The sequence below is a fragment of the Oncorhynchus mykiss genome, chromosome 32 (genome assembly GCF_013265735.2).
Source record: "Oncorhynchus mykiss isolate Arlee chromosome 32, USDA_OmykA_1.1, whole genome shotgun sequence".
Taxonomy (NCBI): domain Eukaryota; kingdom Metazoa; phylum Chordata; class Actinopteri; order Salmoniformes; family Salmonidae; genus Oncorhynchus; species Oncorhynchus mykiss.
In genome coordinates this window covers 29,285,026-29,309,107 of record NC_050572.1, presented here as the reverse complement: position 1 = coordinate 29,309,107, position 24,082 = coordinate 29,285,026, and the positions used below count along the sequence as shown (strand labels likewise).

Genomic DNA, 24,082 nt, shown 5'->3' with positions numbered 1-24,082 from the left:
CTCAATTGTCCCTCTAATCACTCTGACATAAATGCAAATATACAGTACCAGTCAAAAGTTTGGATACACCTACTCAATCAAGGGTTTTCTTTATTTGACTATTTTTTACATTGTAGAATAATAGTGAAGACATCGAAACTATGAAAGAACACATATGGAATCATGTAGTAACCAAAAAAGTGTTAAACAAATCACGGATGTGAAAATACTGCCCCCTAGCCTTAATGGACATTAGACCAGTGGAAATCTGTCCTTTGGTCTGATGAGTCCAAATCTGAGACTTTTGGTTCCAACCGCTGTGTCTTTGTGAGATGCCGAGTAGGTGAACGCATGTGTATTTCCCACCGTGAAGCTTGGAGGAGGAGGTGTGAGGGAGTGGTGGTGCTTTGCTGGTGACACTGTCAGTGATTTATTTAGAATTCAAGGCACACTTAACCAGCATGGCTACCACAGCATTCTGCAGCTTTACACTATACCATCTGGTTTGCGCTTAGTGGGACTATCATTTATTTTCAACAGACAATGACGCAACACACCGCCAGGCTGTGAAAGGGCTATTTGACCAAGAAGGAGAGTGATAGAGTGCTGCATCAGATGACCTGGCCTCCACAATCACCTGACCTCAACCCAATTTAGATGGTTTGGGATGAGCTGGACCGCAGAGTGAAGGAAAAGCAGCCAACAAGTGCTCAGCATATGTGGAATGTCCAGGTGAAGCTGTTTGAGAGAATGCCAAGAGTGTGCAAAGCTGTCATCAAGGCAAAGGGTGGCTACTTTGAAGAATCTAAAATAAAAAGTATATTTTGATTTGTTTAACACTTTTTTGGTTACTACATGATTCCATATGTGTTATTTCATAGTTTCAATGTCTTTACTAATATTGTACAATGTAGAAAATAGTACAAATAAAGAAAAAACATTGAATGAGTAGAGGTGTCCAAACTTTTTCTATAGGCTACCACATTTCCATAGACTCTGCAATTGCGTGAGAAAACAGAGTGATGGCCTCTATTAAAATGAGGATGATCCCATCAGCGTTCTATAGATTAGGTATACTATATTTACAACTTTTCTAATATTAAGCAAATTGATTATCTTTACAACAGGAGTATAGCCTACCTAGCTGGCATGAAAATAAACTACAGGAAAAGCATCCTCCATTCGCTATTTAAGTGCATGTATTTTTTTTGCCTTGCCCCTGTTTCGAGACAGGTGCATGATAATGGTCCATTCTAAATCAAAACAAATTATACACATATTATTTAGTATATGTAAAGACAAGACTAAATCAAGAATAGTCTGATGGGTGACAATATTAGTTTATCACTTGTGAATTATGTACTCAGCAAAAAAGAGACGTCACATTTTCAGGACCCTGTCTTTCAAAGATAATTTGTAAAAATCCAAATAACTTCACAGATCTTCATTGTAAAGTGTTTAAACACTGTTTCCCATGCTTGTTCAATGATTCATAAACAATTAATGAACATGCACCTGTGGAACGGTCGTTAAGACACTAACAGCTTACAGACGGTAGGCAATTAAGGTCACAGTTATGAAAACGTAGGACACTAAAGAAGCAATTTTACTGACTCTGAAAAACACCAAAAGAAAGATGCCCAGGGTCCCTGCTCATCTCCGTGAACGTGTCTTAGGCATGCTGCAAGGAGGCATGAGGACTGCAGATGTGACCAGGGCAATAAATTGCAATGTCAGTACTGTGAGACACCTAAGACAGCGCTACAGGGAGACAGGACAGACAGCTGATTGTCCTCACAGTGGCAGACCACGTGTAACAACATCTGCACAGGATCGGAACATCCGAACATCACACCTGCGGGACAGGTACAGGATGGCAACAACAGCTGCCCGAGTTACACCAGGAATGCACAATCCCTCCATCAGTGCTCAGACTGTCTGCAATAGGCTGAGAGAGACTGGACTGAGGGCTTGTAGGCCTGTTGTAAAGCAGGTCCTCACCAGACATCACCGGCAACAACGTCGCCTATGGGCACAAACCCACCGTCGCTGGACCGGACAGGACTGGCAAAAAGTGTTCTTCACAGTTTTGTCTCACCTGGGGTGATGGTCGGATTCGCGTTTATCATCGAAGGAATGAGCGGTACACCTAGGCCTGTACTCTGGAGCGGGATCGATTTGGAGGTGGAGGGTCCGTCATGGTCTGGGGCGGTGTGTCACAGCATCATCGGACTGAGCTTGTTGTCATTGTAGGCAATCTGAACGCTGTGCTTTACAGGGAAGACATCCTCCTCCCCTTCCTCCCCCATGTCATCCTGACATGACCCTCCAGCATGACAATGCCACAAACCATGCTGCTCGTTCTGTGTGTGACTTCCAGCAAGACAATAATGTCAGTGTTCTGCCATGGCCAGCGAAGAGCCCGGATCTCAATCCCATTGAGCACGTCTGAGACCTGTTAGATCGGCGGGTGAAGGCTAGGGCCATTCCCCCCAGAAATGTCCGGGAACTTGCAGGTGCCTTGGTGGAAGAGTGGGGTAACATCTCACAGCAAGAACTTGCAAATCTGGTGCAGTCCATGAGGAGGAGATGCACTGCAGTACTTAATGCAGCTGGTGGCCCCACCAGATATTGACTGTTACTTTTGATTTTGACCCCCCCCCCCCCTTTTTTCAGGGACACATTATTCAATTTCTGTTAGTCACATGTCTGTGGAACTTGTTCAGTTTGTCTCAGTTGTTGAATCTTATGTTCATACAAATATTTACACGTTAAGTTTGCTGAAAATAAATGCAGTTGACAGTGAGAGGGATGTTTCTTTTTTTTTGCTGAGGTTATCATCTCTTGTGAATGATGACCATCATAAGGCAAGAAAGAAGACATACCTTTTTTTTGTGACTTTTTAGTCGCACAACTCATGTAGCCTAGCCCATAGGCCTATATGTTTTGGTCAGGTTTGTATCACAACTAAAGTGGCCAAATAACTTCTTAAAATGAAGCACATGAATCCACTTTGCAACAGGCGTAGAGCCTAACTGGCATGCATACGCAGTGCGTGAGTTTGAAGTTTTGGTAAGATCATTTTCACCATAAAAATGCACCTCTATAATAAAAGTATTACATGCATAATCCTTTGTGCGGATAATGTTGATAGTGTTTTCCCGTTAATGGAACATTTGCGCTTATCGCCTACCGCCGTGTGCACATGGCTGCACTTATAATGTGAAGAAATAGCCTAATAGTTTATCAACATTTTAAGCTAAACATTCATATCTGTTGCGTAAGCCTCATTGCTTAAAAAAGGGTTTTGGATGCTAGTGGTTGTATTAATGTGTGATCTATTAATGTGTGATCTAGCCTGTCACGTTGGTAACAATGATTCGGGAGACAGGCGCAGGAATGCGTAATAGGGTTTTTTATTATGCCCCCAAGTTATGGCGTGCCGTGTGAGGGCACGGGGACGAAGACCAAACAAACACATATACAACACACAGGGTTGAAACCCAAACAAAAGAGCGAGGAATACCTCAAAAATATACACACACGCACCCACGGAACGAGACCTGTAATCATCTGCGCAATCCACAAGGGCACGAAAGCCCAAAACACACAGCACAGGTACTCACACGCACCAACGAACATTATAATAATAATCGACAGCCCAATGGAAACTAAAGGGCACACTTATACAGTTGAAGTCGGAACTTTACATACACCTTAGCCAAATACATTTAAACTCAGTTTTTCCACAATTCCTGACATTTAATCCTAGTAAAAATTCCCTGTCTTAGGTCAGTTAGGATCACCACTTTATTTTAAGAATGTGAAATGTCAGAATAATAGTAGAGAGAATGATTTATTTCAGCTTTTATTTCTTTCATCACATTCCCAGTGGGTCAGAAGTTTGCATACACTCAATTAGTATTTGGTAGTGTTGCTTTTAAATTGTTTAACTTGGGTCAAATGTTTCGGGTAGACTTCCACCACCTTCCCACAATAGAGCTGGTGTAACTGAGTCAGGTTTGTAGGTCTCCTTGCTCGCACATGCTTTTTCAGTTCTGCCCACACATTTTCTATGGGATTGAGGTCAGGGCTTTGTGGTGGCCACTCCAATACCTTTGTTGTCCTTAAGCCATTTTGCCAAAACTTTGGAAGTATGCTTGGGGTCATTGTCCATTTGGAAGACCCATTTGCGACCAAGCTTTTACTTCCTGACTGACATCATGAGATGTTGCTTCAATATATCTACATAATTTTCTTCCCTCATGATGCCATCTATTTTGTGAAGTGCACCAGTCTCTCCTGCATCAAAGCACCCCCACAACATGATACTGCCACCCCCGTGCTTCACGGTTGGGATGGTGTTCTTCGGCTTGCAAGCCTCCCCTTTTTTCCTCCAAACATAACGATGGTCATTATGGCCAAACAGTTCTATTTTTGTTTCATCAGACCAGAGGACATTTTTCCAAAATGTGCCGTTGCAAACCGTAGTCTGGCTTTTTTATGACGGTTTTGGAGCAGTTGCTTCTTCCTTGCTGAGCGGCCTTTCAGGTTATGTCGATATAGGACTCATTTTATTGTGGATATAGATACTTTTGTACCTGTTTCCTCCAGCATCTTCGCAAGGTCCTTTCTGGGATTGATTTGCACTTTTTGCACCAAAGTACGTTCATTTCTAGGAGACAGAACGCGTCTCCTTCCTGAGCGATATAATGGCTGCGTGGTCCCATGGTGTTTATACTTGCGTACTATTGTTTGTACAGATGAACGTGGTACCTTCAGGGGTTTGGAAATTGCTCCCAGGGATGAACCAGACTTGTGGAGACTACAATTGTTTTTCTGAGGTCTTGGCTGATTTCTTTAGATTTTTCCATGATGAAAAGCAAAGAGGCACTGAGTTTGAAGGTAGGCCTTGAAATACATCCACAGGTACACCTCCAATTGACTTAAATTATGTCAATTAGCCTATCATAAAGCCATGACATTATTTGCTGGAATTTTCCAAGCTTGTTTGAAGGCACAGTCAACTTAGTGTATGTAAACTTCTGACCCACTGGAATTGTGATACAGTGAATTATAAGTTAAATAATCTGTCTGTAAACAATTATTGGAAAAATTACTTGTGTCATGCACAAAGTAGATGTCCTAACCGACTTGCCAAAACTATAGTTTGTTAACAAGAAATTTGTGAGTGTTTGAAAAACAAGTTTTAATGACTCCAACCTAAGTGTATGTAAACTTCCAACTTCAACTGTACAAGTACTAATCAGTGGGAATAGGGGACAGGTGTGCTTAATGAAAGTTCAGAGGGATCCGTGACAGAGCCATGTGAGTGAGAGGCGCTTTGGAGCAAGCAGCACAACAGGGAGAAGGAATTATAATTTATTATATTCAGCCCAACAGCCACTGGCCACAAAAGGCATGGATATTTTGAGGGGAAATTACAGCCACACAAAGCGGATGCTACTGGGAAATTCAAGGCATTATCAAGGCATTTGTCAAATTGTGAATGAGAGACTGATGAAAAACATATTGAGCTCATGCCTTTCATTCAACTTTTTTTCAAATAATCATTAGAGTCGCGTCATGCAGCCTTAGAATGTATTAAAAATCAAAACATATAGACAAGCCTTTGCAACATAACTAAAGTTACATTAATAACTCTAAATGAAGCATGTAGGAGTACCTGTCTTCATCATAAGGGAGGTTTCTGAGTCAAAGGTGAACAAGGTGATTCGCTCACTAAAGAACTCTAAAGCCAAAGATGTGTTTGGGATGGACTCTACCTTTCTTAAAAACTACAAAGAGTCACTCATTGGCCCCATTACTAAGGTCACCAACACATCTATTGGTCTCTGTGTGTTTCCAACGGTATGGAAGTCGGCCATAATAACGGCCATCTTTAAATCAGGCGACCCTGCTGACGTGAGTAACTACAGGCCCATTAGTATACTACCTGTGGTGTCAAAGGTTGTTGAAAAGTGTGTAGCAGAACAACTGATTGCCCACCTCAACAACAGCCCCTTCACATTACACTCCATGCAGTTTGGCTTCAAAGCGAAACACTCCACAGAAACGGCCAACTGCTTTCTTCTGGAAAATGTGAAGTCCAAGATGGACAAAGGGGATGCTGTTGGGGCTGTGTTTCTGGACCTAAGGAAGGCTTTTGATACTGTTAACCATGAGATTCTCATCACAAAATTGTCCAAGTTCAACTTTTCCCCTGATGCCTTGAGATGGATGAAATCATACCTTGAAGGCAGAACTCAGTGTGTCAGAGTGAGCAATGAGCTGTCGCCCACTCGTAGCTATGATGTGGGCGTGCCCCAAGGGTCAATACTGGGGCCCCTCCTGTTCAGCCTGTACATTAATGATCTGCCTTCTGTCTGTACTGGGTCTGAAGTTCAAATGTATGCAGATGATACAGTGATATATGTGCATGCAAAGAGCAAACAACAAGCTGCACAAGAACTCACTACTGTAACAGATGCTACTGAGCCAGATGTCTATGTGTCAGGGGAGAAGCTCCAGGTGGTATCCGATTTTAAGTACCTTGGCATCATACTTGATTCAAACCTCTCTTTTAAAAAGCATGTGAAAAAGGTAATTCAAATAACCAAATTCAACCTAGCTAATTTCCGATTTATACGAAATTGTTTGACTACAGAGGTAGCAAAACTGTACTTCAAATCTATGATACTCCCCCACTTTACATACTGCTTGACTAGTTGGGCCCAAGCTTGCTGTACAACATTAAAACTTATTCAGTCTGTCTACAAACAGGCTCTCAAAGTGCTTGATAGGAAGCCCAATAGCCATCATCATTGTCACATCCTTAGAAAGCATGAGCTCTTGAGTTGGGAAAATCTTGTGCAATACACCGACGCATGTCTTGTATTCAAGATCCTTAATGGCCTGGCTCCCCCTCCACTCAATATTTTTGTTAAACAGAAAACCCAGACATATGGCAGCAGATCCACAAGGTCTGCCATGAGAGGTGACTGTATAGTTCCCCTAAGGAAAAGCACCTTTAGTAAATCTGCATTCTCTGTGAGAGCTTCCCATGTCTGGAATACACTGCCATCAGACACACATAACTGCACCACATATCACACTTTCACAAAATGCTTGAAGACATGGCTAAAGGTCAATCAGATTTGTGAACATGGTCCCTAGCTGTGTGTTGCCACTTTCCATGTTGTCTGTTGTCTGTAGCTTGTGAGGTGTGGAAACACTTTGTTACTTTTATGAATTTTGTCTTGCTGCTTTTTGTTTTATGTTGCTCTGTCTGTATGCTACGTCTTGCTTGTCCTATGTTGCTCTGTCTGTATGCTATGTCTTGCTTGTCCTATGTTGCTATGTCTTGCTTGTTCTATGCTGCTATTGTCTATATTGTAATTGTTTTTAATAACCTGCCCAGGGACTGCGGTTGAAAATTAGCCGGCTGGCTAAAACCGGCACTTTTACTGAAATGTTGATTAATGTGCACTGTCCCTGTAAAAATAAAAAATAAACTCAAACTCAAACCTGTGTCTTGGTTAACCACTCAACACAGAATAGCTGCATGTGCAACACTCCCTCAAATCATTTAGAGAAAGACCCTTTCTAATTTATGCTAGAAAATACTAGAAAATAATGCCACGGAATTCTAAGCTAATTTTGTCTGCTTAATGAACTAGTGTAGCCCACAGCCATTTGGCATAGCCAGATCAGGAACAAACATAAGGACAACTCAGAGTATGCTATTCTGTTCTTCTGAAATAGACTACATTTCCTTCATATCATGTTTCTTTAGACCTGTCTAAAATAAATAATGGATTTATTGTGAAGGTTTAGGCTATATTGCATGGTTAATTATACTTTTTAACATGTAGATGTTCCAAAGGTCTGCATCAGTGGCTTGTAGGCTATGTGTGAAAGCCAGAAGATGCTAAATGTGTTTGTTAATTAATGGTCAGTTACCGTGAGACCGGCAGTTATTTGCTTGACAATCACCAGCTGACGAAATTTGTGATCGCCACAACCCTAGGTGCAACTCAGTATTAGGAGGTTGTTCCTAATGTTTGGTAAACTCAGTGTATAACGTTATATTCACTTTAGTCATGGAAACTCAGACCTAGGAGTAACATCACTAGATCTGGGATTAATGACATTGTCTTGGTAACAAAAAAAAAAACATTTTGTGTCTGGGGGTTTATGCTACGGCAACTTGCGGATAAGACAGGGATGTAGGAAAGCCAGATGTCCCAACTCTGCCTTTTCCTCTGTGCCAAACTGACATTTATTATGTATAGACATGTAAGCCAGAATATTGGTACATTGTGGGAGGAAACCTGTCTGTCTATAGAGAGTGTTCACTTTGATATCTGCTGATATATATTTCCATCCACTTGTTCCTCCTACCCATACGTCACATTAGGTATTTGGTCAGCAGAAGCTAATCTCAGTAGTGTATTCTTATCACTTTAACCCCCTCTAGTGGTGAGCCCACGTAACTAACATATAATTGTCATGTTGGTTGTCCTTTTTCTGTCTCTGTTTACATGTACTAGTTCATGTCTGTGAAAGGCATTGTTATGAATAGTATATTAAAATGAGTAGTGTGTTGTGATTGAAATGATTAAAGTGGACTTTCTGGTCTCCATAGTTAGCGCCGATGTCAATGCCATTCTGGGTGAGTATCAATCAGAAACACTGGTTTATCAACCTCCCCCTACCCAAATGCTACCTAACAATTATAGTTACCGGTATAATGCTATAATTTACTTTAATGGTTTCCCTGTGCTTATGTTCTAATGCTTGGACATCACTGTGTCAGGTGACCACACCAAGGCTTTGATTGGCCAGCTGATCATTTTCAACCAGATTCTTGGCGAACTCCGAGAGGACATCAGGGAACAGGTAAGAGATGGAGAGAGAATGAGAGGGGGAAGAGGCCCAGGGGGAATGAAAGAGAGAGAGGGGAGAAGGCAGGGGGTGTGTGGGGAGGGGGTGACTGGATAAGAGGCACGGGGACTGAGGGTGAGAGGGGACTAAAAGAGAGAGATGAAAGAGAGAGGAAACAAGCAGAAAAGTGCAGGTTCATCAATTGTGTGCTCACATAAACAAGAACGTAACTGTTTGAGAGATGGCAGTGTTCTATAGCACAGGTTTTCAAGCTTTTCTTGCCCAGGGACGACCTCCCAGGAAAACCAAACAGGGACCCCCATTATATGTCATGTCTTATCATCAGGCAAGGAGCAGTTATCATATTTTAAAATGAATAGATTTGCTAGATAGTTTTTCATTATTTTGACCTCCACAGCCACATTATAGCCTATTATATTCGAGGATGTCTTTTCAAAGCCTATGTCAGATACTCCAGTGAGTGTAACTGGCTCCAATGAGTGTATTTTACACAATATTAGGTGTTGAGAAATAAAGTTGACATTAGAAAGAATATATTTTCCTATTTTCTACTGTGGGTAGACAATTCAAACTTAGTTCATTGTATTGTTACTAGCGATATTCATTAAATAAACCACTTTCCACTTTAAAAATGTGCTGACTCCCTGTACCTCCCCCAGTTGAATACCCTTGTTCTATAGAGCAACTACAGTATACTACTGTTCTATAGAGCAACTACAGTATACTACTATTCTATAGAGCAACTACAGTATACTACTGTTCTATAGAGCAACTACAGTATACTACTATTCTATAGAGCAACTACAGTACACTACTGTTCTATAGAGCAACTACAGTATACTACTGTTCTATAGAGCAACTACAGTATACTACTATTCTATAGAGCAACTACAGTATACTACTGTTCTATAGAGCAACTACAGTATACTACTGTTCTATAGAGCAACTACAGTATACTACTGTTCTATAGAGCAACTACAGTATACTACTGTTCTATAGAGCAACTACAGTATACTACTGTTCTATAGAGCAACTACAGTATACTACTGTTCTATAGAGCAACTACAGTATACTACTGTTCTATAGAGCAACTACAGTATACTACTGTTCTATAGAGCAACTACAGTATACTACTGTTCTATAGAGCAACTACAGTATACTACTGTTCTATAGAGCAACTACAGTATACTACTGTTCTATAGAGCAACTACAGTATACTACTATTCTATAGAGCAACTACAGTATACTACTGTTCTATAGAGCAACTACAGTATACTACTGTTCTATAGAGCAATTACAGTATACCCCTGTTCTATAGAGCAACTACAGTATACTACTATTCTATAGAGCAACTACAGTATACTACTGTTCTATAGAGCAATTACAGTATACCCCTGTTCTATAGAGCAACTACAGTATGCCCCTGTTCTATAGAGCAACTACAGTATACTACTGTTCTATAGAGCAACTACAGTATACTACTATTCTATAGAGCAACTACAGTATACTACTGTTCTATAGAGCAACTACAGTATACTACTGTTCTATAGAGCAACTACAGTATACTACTGTTCTATAGAGCAACTACAGTATGCCCCTGTTCTATAGAGCAACTACAGTATACTACTGTTCTATAGAGCAACTACAGTATACTACTGTTCTATAGAGCAACTACGGTATACTACTGTTCTATAGAGCAACTACAGTATACTACTGTTCTATAGAGCAACTACAGTATACTACTGTTCGAATAGAGCAACTACGGTATACTACTGTTCTATGGAGCAACTACGGTATACTACTGTTCTATGGAGCAACTACGGTATACTACTGTTCTATAGAGCAACTACGGTATACTACTGTTCTATGGAGCAACTACGGTATACTACTGTTCTATAGAGCAACTACAGTATACTACTGTTCTATAGAGCAACTACAGTATACCCCTGTTCTATAGAGCAACTACAGTATACGACTGTTCTATAGAGCAACTACAGTATACTACTGTTCTATAGAGCAACTACAGTATACTACTGTTCTATAGAGCAACTACAGTATACCCATGTTCTATAGAGCAACTACAGTATACCCCTGTTCTATAGAGCAACTACAGTATACTACTGTTCTATAGAGCAACTACAGTATAGCCCTGTTCTATAGAGCAACTACAGTATACCACTGTTCTATAGAGCAACTACAGTATACCCCTGTTCTATAGAGCAACTACAGTATACCCCTGTTCTATAGAGCAACTACAGTATACCCCTGTTCTATAGAGCAACTACAGTATACTACTGTTCTATAGAGCAACTACAGTATACCCCTGTTCTATAGAGCAACTACAGTATACTACTGTTCTATAGAGCAACTACAGTATACTACTGTTCTATAGAGCAACTACAGTATACCCCTGTTCTATAGAGCAACTACAGTATGCCCCTGTTCTATAGAGCAACTACAGTATACCCCTGTTCTATAGAGCAACTACAGTATACTACTGTTCTATAGAGCAACTACAGTATACCCCTGTTCTATAGAGCAACTACAGTATACCCATGTTCTATAGAGCAACTACAGTATACCCCTGTTCTATAGAGCAACTACAGTATACTACTGTTCTATAGAGCAACTACAGTATACCCCTGTTCTATAGAGCAACTACAGTATACTACTGTTCTATAGAGCAACTACAGTATACTACTGTTCTATAGAGCAACTACAGTATACGACTGTTCTATAGAGCAACTACAGTATGCCCCTGTTCTATAGAGCAACTACAGTATACTACTGTTCTATAGAGCAACTACAGTATGCCCCTGTTCTATAGAGCAACTACAGTATACTACTGTTCTATAGAGCAACTACAGTATACTACTGTTCTATAGAGCAACTACAGTATACTACTATTCTATAGAGCAACTACAGTATACTACTGTTCTATAGAGCAACTACAGTATACTACATTTAGAGTTGAATACATTAAACAGTTCTGGTGACTGCTGTATGTTTGTGGTCTTCACAGGTAAAGGAGATGTCTCTGATTAGGAACACTATCCTGGAGTGCCAAGTGTGTGGTGAGTGCATGAAGAGCAGTACCATACCATCAGGCTGCGCCTCCGTGTATAAAACAGAGGGGATTCATATAAAGAAAATATAAACAAGATGATATGAGAAGCACAGGAAATCAGAGCGAGAGAGAGATTGAAATATATGAAGTACTTTAGCTGTCTTTGATTGATCTTGCTTGGCGCAATGGAACCAATGGAAAAATTGCCCCTTTCAATTTAGCAAAAAAGAGTTCCCCGCCACTGTTTCGGTAAAAAGCTTAGGAAAGGGGCTGGAGAAATGTAGCCACTCTCAAATTCATAGAAAGAGCTATTGATGCAAGGACTGACCATCCATGATACAAAAAATGATAGTTGTGAGGCTATACAGTGTCTGTTTACATTTAATTTCTTTACAAACATTGGAGTAAAACAAGCTTATATTTTGGGCTCTGATGGGATGTGACAGTTGAACTGAGCTCATTAAGCATTTATAAGTTATATTCTTCAAGAATCAATGGATACATATAATTCATTTCTAAGTAGCAACTGCAGATTGCTTGTTTTAGTGCAAACCCTGCCCATATGGCACTCTGTGCAAGCTCGAAGGCATGCTAAAAGATTTAAAATCCTATTTTGAACCCAGCTCTGGTATGCTCTATATCTTTGTTAACCAGGCTTCCACGAGACCCACTCTCGCTGCGAGCCCAACCCCTGCTATAAGGGCTTGGCCTGTACAGAGACCAGGGAGTACCCAGGGTACCGTTGTGGTGCCTGCCCAGACGGCATGACGGGGAATGGCACCCACTGCCAGGACATTGACGAGGTATTCTAAGGGTCTTATTTATATTTCTTTAGCACCACAAGATGATAGCATGATATGCTCCCATCATTTCTTAAACATTCTTGGTTGAGTTTCCCAAAAGCTTTGCAGCTAAGGTGGAACAATATTTCCCCAGACGACCCAGCTGCAGAGTAACAATTAGAAAGTTGATGTTTGGCGACCAATCACTTTGAGGTGTGACAAAAACACAAATACACTGATATATGTATTGTTACTTTCTGTCTCTCTCTCTCCATGTCTAAGTGTGCTCTAGCCCGGCCCTGTTTCTCGCCCGAGGGTTGCGTAAACACGGCAAAGGGCTTCACCTGTGAACCATGTCCCGTCGGCTTCTCCGGACCCCTCCTTAGCGGGCTTGGGGTGGAGTTTGCCAAGAGCCACAAGCAGGTCTGACCAACATTAGACCCCCTGACACACACACACTTTGTTTTCGTGAAACGTCAGGACTTTTTGGAGTGTAAAAATGTTTGACCATTAAAAATCCTATTTTCCCTAACCCTACACACATACATTAACATTGTGCACACACACATACACAGCAGGCACACACCACCACCACTATTGACACCTCTTCTCACCCACTGTATACATAGATGTGCACTGTGTCAAAGTGATTGCCACTATGGCCATCATAATAGGTGGTCTGATATGTTTTGTCCTTAAAGTGAGGTGTTCTGTCTTTCTATGTAGAAGTGCAGAGATGTGGATGAGTGTGCTGACCTCTACAAGGCCTGTGTGCCGAACTCTGTCTGCATCAACACAGAGGTCAGTAGTGGAAAGGGAGTCAGAGGTTGCGAGGTGAAATATTTGTATCACTTAAAAGAAATACATGATTCCCTTTCTGTGTCTTTCTCTCTGTCTCCCTCCTGTCTCCCCTTCTGTCTTACCCCAACTCCCTCCTCCATCTCGCCCTCCCACCAAAGGGCTCGTTCAGGTGTGGTCCATGTAAGGAGAGCTTTGTAGGCAACCAGACGGTGGGCTGTTTCCTGCGGAGGTCCTGCGCCACGCTGGGCTTCAACCCCTGTGACGTCAACGCCCACTGTGTCATAAAGGGTGCTGCCAGGGTCTCCTGCGAGGTAAGACACGCATAGCACATCTCAATAGGCTAAAGACGCTTTTAAAAGGAAGTTGTTAAAGGGATAGTTCACCCAAATTACAAAGTGACACATTGGTTTCCAGCAATTCATGCTTTGGTTAAGTTTCCCTGGCATTGTTTTCGCATGCTAATGTTTTAGCATTTGTGGCCCAAATCCCATTCATGTCATGGGACCGATATTATCATTTTTCATGCATCATGTCCAAATCCTCCAAATGTATCTAAAATTGATTGTGAACCTCAACAACGTCCCTTATAGTTTATTTGAACATGATGTGCAAAAAATGCTAATATCGGTCCCGTGACTTGAATAGGATTTGTGCCAGAAACGCTAAAATATTGAATGTGGAAACTAAACTAAACCAACGCATGGATTTCTGTCATACCTTGTCCCTATACTGCTTACGGGGTAAGGAAACCAATATGTAATTTTGTAATTTGGGTGAACTATCCCTTCAATGTCTTTTTAGCACCAAGAAAAAGATAACAACCAAAATATGACACTTTCCCCAAAATGTGTTGCCATGGAAAAGACGTCTTTAATTGGTTGTAACAGAGACCAGTTGGTTGTAATCTGGTTATACAGTATGACATCATTAAGAAATCCTGTTCCAATTTTTTACCACTTGGTATATTCTCTCTGAATATCTCTTCCCTTACAGTGTAATGTGGGCTGGGCAGGTAATGGGCATACATGTGGCCCAGACACAGACATTGATGGCTACCCCGACCAACCTCTCCCCTGCATAGACAATGACTATCACTGCCGAGCCGTAAGCTTGTTACACACACACACACACACACACACACACACAAAACATTAACAAAATGTCTTACTTACCACAATCATCATGTGTTGTGTTCCCTATGCAGGACAACTGTGTGAACACGCCCAACTCTGGCCAGGAGGACGCAGACGGAGACGGTATAGGTGACCAGTGTGATGAGGATGCGGACGGAGACGGCATCAAGAACATGGAGGTCAGTCTAGCCTTGTATCCAAGACAGTACATTATGAAGACAGGCTAAAACTGTTCCTCCAACAGAAATCCCCGATCACACTTGTAGGCGATGTCATGGTGACGTTGCCTAGCTAAGCGCACGCGTAGAAACGTGTCATCAGGTCTAACGGTCGTCTCATGCCAAACTGTGCATGTGCACGCCGTCAAATCAAAGGTACTCCTTCAATATAAAGTTGTTTTTGACAGAAAATGTGTCAGTTAGCCAGTTTCACGAGGTTGAAGTAATAACATGTTCAACTACTTGAGACATTGGCTCGAATCAAGGTTGTGCCTTTACATTTTCAGAAAATGAACAAGTAAGGAAGAATTTTTCACTTCTCTCTTTGACTCTTTAAACCATGGTCTGGTCTGTTTCGCAAGTGTTCCCGGAAATCTTGCGATGGTTGCACCTCTGGGTTTAGAAATTCCATGTTTGTATTTTGTCAGTGTGGGATCATGTTCAGTAGGCAAAATGGAATCTTCCTGTTTCCACTTCACACCATTTAGTTTTTCCTCTTCGTTTTTCTAGGACAACTGCCGTCTGGTCCCCAACAAGGATCAACAGAACTCGGACACAGACTCGTATGGGGACACGTGTGACAACTGCCCCAACGTTTCCAACGGAAGCCAGAAGGACACAGATGGAAACGGGGCTGGGGATACCTGTGACAATGACATTGATGGGGATGGTAGGCTATGGATCGCTTAGGACAGGGCTATTCAATTACTGTCCCACAAGGACCAAAGTACTGCTGGGTTTTTTTCTCACCGGGTAGTTAATTGATTGGTTGATATTATTGATTATGTTCCTTGTCTGATTTAGTTAATGAATAGAGGGAGAGAATGGAAGTGTTTGTTTCGCAAGTGTTCCCGGAAGTGTTTTGGCCCTCCAGGTCCAGTATTCACAAAGAATCTCAGAGTAGGAGTGCTGATATAGGATCACTTTTGCCTGTCAATCATAATAAATAAGAGTATATGAACAGGGAAGACTTAATCCTAGATCATCACCACTCTACTCTGAGACCCTTTGTGAATACCGGCCCAAAACCATAAATGAATCGCTCATCTTCCTCCTCCTTGTCCTCTCGCCAGGTATCCCAAACGTGCTGGACAACTGTCCCAAGGTGCCCAACCCTATGCAGACTGACCGTGACGGGGATCGAGTGGGGGACGCTTGTGACAGCTGCCCGGAAGTCAACGACCCCATGCAGGTCAGAGGTCAAGAATAACATTCTAGATAGTTGAAATAAAACTATAGTTTACTGAGGAAATCTTTGAAACCTATTTTCTCCGTTCAGTCTGATGCAGACAACGACCTGGTGGGAGATGTGTGTGACACCAACCAGGACATGTGAGTGCTCTTACTAGTTTTCTGGTTTAGGGGACTTCAGCAAAACATAAAGAAGCTATTTTTGGAGCTGTTATCTGGTTATATAACCATATGACAACCAGGCTGAACAAGGTAACGCTGTCTTTTTCTTGTCACTAACAAGATGTGTAAAAAACATAATTTTACAATACAATGTCCATGATCTCAGGTTGTATACTTGAGCCTTCTCCTAATGTCCCAATCTTGTCCAGGGATGGGGACGGCCACCAGGATTCAAGGGACAACTGTCCAGACGTCCCTAACAGCTCCCAGCTGGACTCAGACAATGACGGCATCGGCAACGAATGCGACGATGACGACGACAACGATGGCATTCCAGATGCGAGACCTCCCGGGCCGGATAACTGTCGTCTCATCCCTAACCCCAGCCAGACAGACACTAATGGTATGGGAGGAGTTCCAGGGAAAGAGATTCTTTGAAGCGCAGAGTTTTGACCCTTTGACACGTATGAACACGTGTATGATCATTCTACAGTGGTCCCTGCAGCGTACGCTCAAACCGGTGTGATTAGAACACTTATTTAGAAGGTTACAGTTATGATTGACGCAACAGTCAGTGTTTGAGCTGGCCACATTGGTCGTAGTGTTAACTGAGAAAAGAGTGACCGAACACAAGCAGTGATATTTAGCTAACTCTCGGATGACAGAAACCATAATATGAATAAGGCTAATAGCATTTACTATTTACAATTCATCACATCGCTGGTGACCTCACCAGTGATCTAAATAATTGAGTAAAACCCTTTCTAAAAATCTAATAAAAGTCATCCGTGGTCTAACAGACGTTTACGTGAGTGCATAGTATGAGGTCAGCAAACATGGCGCCACACATACAGTTGAAGTCGGAAGTTTACATACACTAAGGTTGGAGTTATTAAAACTCGTTTTTCAACCACTCCACAAATTTCTTGTTAACAACCTATAGTTTTGGCAAGTCGGTTAGGACATCTACTTTGTGCATGGCACAAGTAATTTTTCCAACAATTGTTTACAGACAGATTATTTAACTTATAATTCACTGTATCACAATTCCAGTGGGTCAGAAGTTTACATTCACTAAGTTGACTGTGCCTTTAAACAGCTTGGAAAATTCCAGAAAATGATTTCATGGCTTTAGAAGCTTCTGATGGGCTAATTGACATAATTTGAGTCAATTGGAGGTGTACCTGTGGATGTATTTCAAAGCCTACCTTCAAACTCAGTGCCTCTTTGCTTGACATCATGGGAAAATCAAAATAAATCAGCCAAGACCTCAGAAAGACAATTGTAGACCTCCACAAGTCCGGTTCATCCTTGGGAGCAATTTCCAAACGCCTGAAGGTACCACGTTCATCTGTACAAACAATAGTACGCAAGTATAAACACCATGGGACCACGCAGCCGTCATACCGCTCAGGAAGGAGACGCGTTCTGTCTTCTAGAGATGAACGTACTTCGGTGCGAAAAGTGCAAATCAATCCCAGAACAGCAGCAAAGGACCTTGTGAAGATGCTGGAGGAAACAGGTACAAAAGTATCATGATCCACAGTAAAATGAGTCCTATATCGACATAATTTGAAAGGCCGCTCAGCAAGGAAGAAGCCACTGCTCCAAAACCGCCATAAAAAAGCCAGACTACAGTTTGCAACTCCCTTTGGGGACAAAGATCATACTTTTTGGAGAAATGTCCTCTGGTCTGATGAAACAAAAATAGAACTGTTTGGCCATAATGACCATTGTTATGTTTGGAGGAAAAAGGGGGAGGCTTGCTAGCCGAAGAACACCATCCCAACCGTGAAGCACGGGGGTGGCAGTATCATGTTGTGAGGGTGCTTTGCTGCAGGGACTGGTGCACTTCACAAAATAGATGGCATCATGAGGAAATAAAATTATGTAGATATATTGAAGCAACATCTCAAGACATCAGTCAGGAAGTTAAAGCTTGGTCGCAAATGGGTCTTCCAAATGGACTATGACCCCAAGCATACTTACAAAGTTTTGGCAAAATGGCTTAAGGACAACAAAGTCAAGGTATTGGAGTGGCCACCACAAAGCCCTGACCTCAATCCCATAGACAATTTGTGGGCAGAACTGAAAAAGCGTGTGCGCGCAAGTAGACCTACAAACCTGACTCAGTTACACCAGCTCTGTCAGGAGGAATGGGCCAAAATTCACCCAACTTATTGTGGTGAGCTTGTGGAAGGCTACCCAAAAAGTTTGACCCAAGTTAAACAATTTAAAGGCAATGCTACCAAATACTAACTGAGTGTATGCAAACTTCTGACCCACTGGGAATGTGATGAAAGAAATAAAAGCTGAAATAAATTATTCTCTCTACTATTATTCTGACATGTCACATTCTTAAAATAAAGTGGTGATCCTAACTGATAAAGACAGGGAATTTTTACTAGGATTAAATGTCAGGAATTGTGAAAAACGTATTTGGCTAAGGTGTATGTAAACTTCCGACTTCAACAGTAGCTGGCAAATAGCTTAGCATTAGCTCATCATAATAATTACATCCTTCAAAAAATTATTTTACACACTTCATATGTGTCCATTATAATCTATGCAAGAATCGGAATGCATGATTTGTCACCAGTACTTGAAAACGTGAATAAAACAGTTAATACATTATGCTCCGTACATACGGTGTTCTACATTAGAAACGACAATACGATATACAGAAACTATAATGATAGCGTAACAAGGCATTTACTTTGATAGGAATGTACACATGTCAAAGTTATTATTAGTAGTGAAGGAAGCTAGAAAATGTGCCAGGGAGGAAAAAGTTTGTGCTTGGGCTTTCATTGAAGAGAGAAGTATGTCCTGCTCAGTAAAGCCTCAAACGTAAATTGTCCGCAACAGTGAAATGGACTACTTATATGTGAATTGACTAGTTGAAACATAACCTATAGATAATTAGCAGGCAGCGTGGCTTGGTTTGAATCACATTTTGCAACAGTGAGTAAGTATATTCTGACATCGCGTGCAAGAGACTCACACTGGGGGCGACTGTTCGAGATAGTTGAAACTCACACTGGGGTGACTGTTCGAGATAGTTGAAACTCACACTGGGGCGACTGTTCGAGATAGTTGAAACTCACACTGGGGTGACTGTTCGAGATAGTTGAAACTCACACTGGGGCGACTGTTCGAGATAGTTGAAACTCACACTGGGGTGACTGTTCGAGATAGTTGAAACTCACACTGGGGTGACTGTTCGAGATAGTTGAAACTCACACTGGGGAGACTGTTCGAGATAGTTGAAACTCACACTGGGGCGACTGTTCGAGATAGTGGAAACTCACACTGGGGCGACTGTTCGAGATAGTTGAAACTCACACTGGGGTGACTGTTCGAGATAGTTGAAACTCACACTGGGGAGACTGTTCGAGATAGTTGAAACTCACACTGGGGCGACTGTTCGAGATAGTGGAAACTCACACTGGGGCGACTTTTCGAGATAGTTGAAACTCACACTGGGGTGACTGTTCGAGATAGTTGAAACTCACACTGGGGCGACTGTTCGAGATAGTTGAAACTCACACGTGAGAAGGTGACCAGGATTTAAAGGCCCAATCTGTAACTTTTCAGACACACACAGAGGGGTAGCACTTTTTACTGGAAATTAAAGTTAGAGTAGAATTTCGTATTCTGTTTTAAATGGTTTGGCATTTTATTGGACTGCTGGCAAACTACCACAGGCCACCTATGTTTGTCCTAACCTATACTGTATGTCATACTACAGTAACCTATTTCCGCTATACTCCCCATCCCATCTGTTTTCTCAGAGTGGTGTATGTTTGTGTATTTTTGTGTCCCCCTTATCCAATCAGGAAATGGCGTTGGTGACATGTGCGAGAATGACTTTGACAACGACTCCGTGATAGACTTGATTGACGTGTGTCCAGAGAGCGCTGAAGTCACAATGACCGACTTCAGAAACTATCAGACGGTCATCCTGGACCCGGAGGGCGATGCCCAAATCGAACCCAAGTGGATTGTGCTCAATCGGGTGACCATTTGGAATATTCCCATGTAGAAAACAAACATTATATTGTATGTACTTCAATTAATTTAGTATTGTTCTGAAATTAATTTTTAGGGTATGGAAATTGTTCAAACCATGAACAGTGACCCTGGTTTGGCCATAGGTAAGTCTGTAAACCTCCTTCTGCCACTCTGTGGTGTATCTTTCTGTCTGTCTTTCTCTGACCCCACCCCTCTTTATCCCACTTTCTCTCCTTTTTACGTGAAAATGTCTCAAAAAAAGAGCATGAAAGTCAAGTATCTCACTCTCTCTCTCTCTCTCTCTCTCCCTCAACCCGATCCCCACCAGGCTACACAGCCTTTAACGGGGTAGACTTTGAAGGGACATTCCACATCAACACGGCCACAGACGATGACTACGTGGGCTTCATCTTCGGTTACCAGGACTCGTCCAGCTTCTACGTGGTCATGTGGAAACAGACGGCGCAGACCTACTGGCAGTCGCTGCCTTTTAGGGCCATGGCCCAGCCAGGCCTGCAACTAAAGGTGGGGCACACAGTAAACTGCACCAGTTGACTTTAAAGGGACATTACACTAAAACATCAGAAGTTTGTCAGATGTTTTTAGACCTTCAAAATAGTCTTGTGTCAATAGGAGTCCACATCCCACGTCATCCAGTTGGGTAGTTCCAGCTACATGCCTCAACTCCAAATGTAATAGATATTAGATTACCCCAGCCACACACTTGACTTTACTCGCTTCTCTCTACAGGCAGTGAAGTCACGTACGGGTCCAGGCGAATACCTCCGGAACGCCCTGTGGCACACGGGCGACACCCCAGGCGAGGTCACGCTGCTGTGGAAGGACCCCCGGAATGTGGGCTGGAGGGACAAGACATCCTACCGCTGGCACCTCAGCCACCGCCCGCAGATGGGCTACATCAAGTGAGCAAAAAGTCAAAGGGCATTACAGCCACAAATGCTCTACTCCTAGTTGTATTCTTCTGCCAATGTATTATTTGTATTTAACCTTTATTTTAACAGGGAAAACATTTTGAGATCTAGAGACCTATAAATATACACATTTTACACAACCCAAAAAGTATATATACTGAACAAAAACATAAATGCAACATGCAACCATTTCAAAGAAGTCAGTCAATTGAAATAAATTCATTACGCCCTAATCTATGGATTTCACATGACTGGGCAGGGGTGCAGCCAGGCCTACCCACTGGGGAGCCAGGCCCAGTCCATCAGAATGAGTTTTCCCCCACAAAAGGGCTTTATTACAGACAGATATACTCCCCCCCCCCCCCCCCCCCCCAGCAGACCTCTCAGACGATCCCACAGTTGAAGAAGCCGGATGTGGAGGTCCTGGGCTGGCGTGGTTACGCGAGGTCTGCTGTTGTGAGGCTGGTTGGACGTACTGCCAAATTCTCTAAAATGACATTGGAGGCAGCTTATGGTATATAAATTAACTATCTATTCTGTCAACAGCTCTGGTGGACATTCCTGCAGTCAGCATGACAATTGCACGCTCCCTTAAAACTTGAAACATCGGTGACATCGGTGGCATTGTGTTGTATGACAAAACTGCACATTTTAAGTGGCATTTTATTGTCTCCAGCACAAGGTGCACCTGGGTAATGATCATGCTGTTTAATCAGCTTATTGATATGCCACACATGTCAGATGGATTATCTTGGCAAAGGAGAAATGCTCACTAACAGGGATGTAAAAAAATGTGTGCACAAAATTTGAGAAAAATATGTTTTTTGTGCGCTTGGAACATTTCTGGGATATTTTATTTCAGCTCATGAAACACGGGACCAACATTTTACATGTTGCGTTTATATTTTTGTTCGGTGTATATATATATATATATATATACAGTGGGGCAAAAAAGTATTTAGTCAGCCACCAATTGTGCAAGTTCTCCCACTTAAAAAGATGAGAGAGGCCTGTAATTTTCATCATAGGTGTACACTTCAACTATGATAGACAAAATGAGAAAAAAAATTCCAGAAAATCACATTGTAGGATTTTTTATGAATTTATTTGCAAATTATGGTGGAAAATAAGTATTCCCTCAGCCGACATCAAAGGACCAGCTGACATCATGTCAGTGATTCTCTCGTTAACACAGGTGTGGGTGTTGACGAGGACAGGGCTGGAGATCACTTTGTCATGCTGATTGAGTTCAAATAACAGACTGGAAGCTTCAAAAGGAGGGTGGTGCTTGGAATCATTGTTCTTCCTCTGTCAACCATGGTTACCTGCAAGTCATCATGCTTTGAACAAAAAGGGTTTCACAGGCAAGGATATTTGTGCCAGTAAAATTTCACCTAAATTAACCGGATCATCAAGAAATTCAAGGAGACCAGTTCAATTGTTGTGAAGAAGGCTTCAGGGCGCCCAAGAAAGTCCAGCAAGCGCCAGGACCCTCTCCTAAAGTTGATTCAGTTGCGGGACCGGGGCACCACCAGGTACAGAGTTTGCTCAGGAATGGCAGCAGGCAGGCGTGAGTGCACCTGCACGCAAAGTGAGGTGAAGACTTTTGGAGGATGGCCTGGTGTAAAGAAGGGCAGCAAAGAAGCCACTTCTCTCCAGGAAAAACATCAGGGACAGATTGATATTCTGCAAGAGGTACAGGGATTGGACTGCTGAGGACTGGGGTAAAGTCATTTTCTCTGATGAATCCCCTTTCCGATTGTTTGGGGCATCCGGAAAAAGCTTGTCCAGAGAAGACAAGGTGAGCGCTACCATCAGTCCTGTGTCATGTCAACAGTAAAGCATCCTGAGACCATTCATGTGTGGGGTTGCTTCTCAGCCAAGGCTCACTCACAATTTTGCCTAAGAACACAGCCATGAATAAAGAATGGTACCAACACATCCTCCGAGAGCAACTTCTCCCAACCGTCCAGGAACAGTTTGGTGACGAACAATGCCTTTTCCAGCATGATGGAGCACCTTGCCATAAGGCAAAAGTGATAACTAAGTGGCTCGGAGAACAAAACATTGATATTTTGGGTTCATGGCCAGGAAACTCCCCAGACCTTAATCCCATTGAGAACTTGTGGTCAAAGGCGGATGGACAAACAAAAACCCACAAATTCTTGCAAACTCCAAGCATTGATTATGCAAGAATGGGCTGCCAACAGTCAGGATGTGGCCCAGAAGTTATTTGACAGCATGCCAGGGCGGATTGCAGAGGTCTTGAAAAACAAGGGTCAACAGTGCAAATATTGACTCTTTGCATCAACTTCATGTAATTGTCAATAAAAGCCTTCGACGCTTATGAAATGTTTGTAATTATACTTCAATATTCCATGGTAAAATCTAACAAAAATAGCTAAAGACACCGAAGCAGCAAATTTTGTGGAAATTAATATTTGTCATTCTCAAAACTTTTGGCCACGACTGTACATACATATACATACAGTAGCTCGGTGGAGGCCCTAGAAACATCAAGTTAACCAATCATGTGAAAAAGTTAGGCAACTCAGATATCTGTAATTCAACAGCAAATTTAGAGAAGATGGAAGGTTATTAAGTAGGGCCTTCCTCACTGTTTTCTTGAGCTGTTTACTGTATAGAGATAGATCTATAGCTCTTTATGGCTATACAGTATCTATATATAATTCAGATGATAGAGCGATCTGTACAGCTTTTCATTGTGTATATCTATGCCAGAGTGAGGCTGTATGAAGGCATGACATTGGTGGCAGACTCGGGCGTGCTGGTGGACACCTCAATGAGGGGTGGGAGGCTGGGCGTCTTCTGCTTCTCCCAGGAGCAAATCATCTGGTCCAACCTGGGCTATCGCTGCAACGGTATGTCAACCTTC

The 24,082-nt window shown here is 42.2% G+C and overlaps 1 protein-coding gene across 1 annotated transcript in view; it reads left to right on the top strand.

Moving 5' to 3' along the window:
* LOC110488229 (thrombospondin-3b) overlaps positions 1–24,082 on the top strand; it is a 35,735-nt gene that overhangs the window by 9,705 nt on the left and 1,948 nt on the right. The window contains exons 5-22 of the mRNA XM_021560367.2: positions 8,627–8,653; positions 8,798–8,880; positions 11,909–11,960; positions 12,608–12,756; positions 13,018–13,158; positions 13,462–13,536; positions 13,695–13,847; positions 14,530–14,640; positions 14,741–14,848; positions 15,398–15,557; positions 15,961–16,079; positions 16,167–16,219; positions 16,450–16,643; positions 20,080–20,258; positions 20,349–20,397; positions 20,583–20,779; positions 21,005–21,177; positions 23,929–24,068. Coding sequence (XP_021416042.2) covers positions 8,627–8,653; positions 8,798–8,880; positions 11,909–11,960; positions 12,608–12,756; positions 13,018–13,158; positions 13,462–13,536; positions 13,695–13,847; positions 14,530–14,640; positions 14,741–14,848; positions 15,398–15,557; positions 15,961–16,079; positions 16,167–16,219; positions 16,450–16,643; positions 20,080–20,258; positions 20,349–20,397; positions 20,583–20,779; positions 21,005–21,177; positions 23,929–24,068 — 2,163 coding nt within the window. The remainder of the gene's footprint in view (positions 1–8,626; positions 8,654–8,797; positions 8,881–11,908; positions 11,961–12,607; positions 12,757–13,017; positions 13,159–13,461; positions 13,537–13,694; positions 13,848–14,529; positions 14,641–14,740; positions 14,849–15,397; positions 15,558–15,960; positions 16,080–16,166; positions 16,220–16,449; positions 16,644–20,079; positions 20,259–20,348; positions 20,398–20,582; positions 20,780–21,004; positions 21,178–23,928; positions 24,069–24,082) is intronic.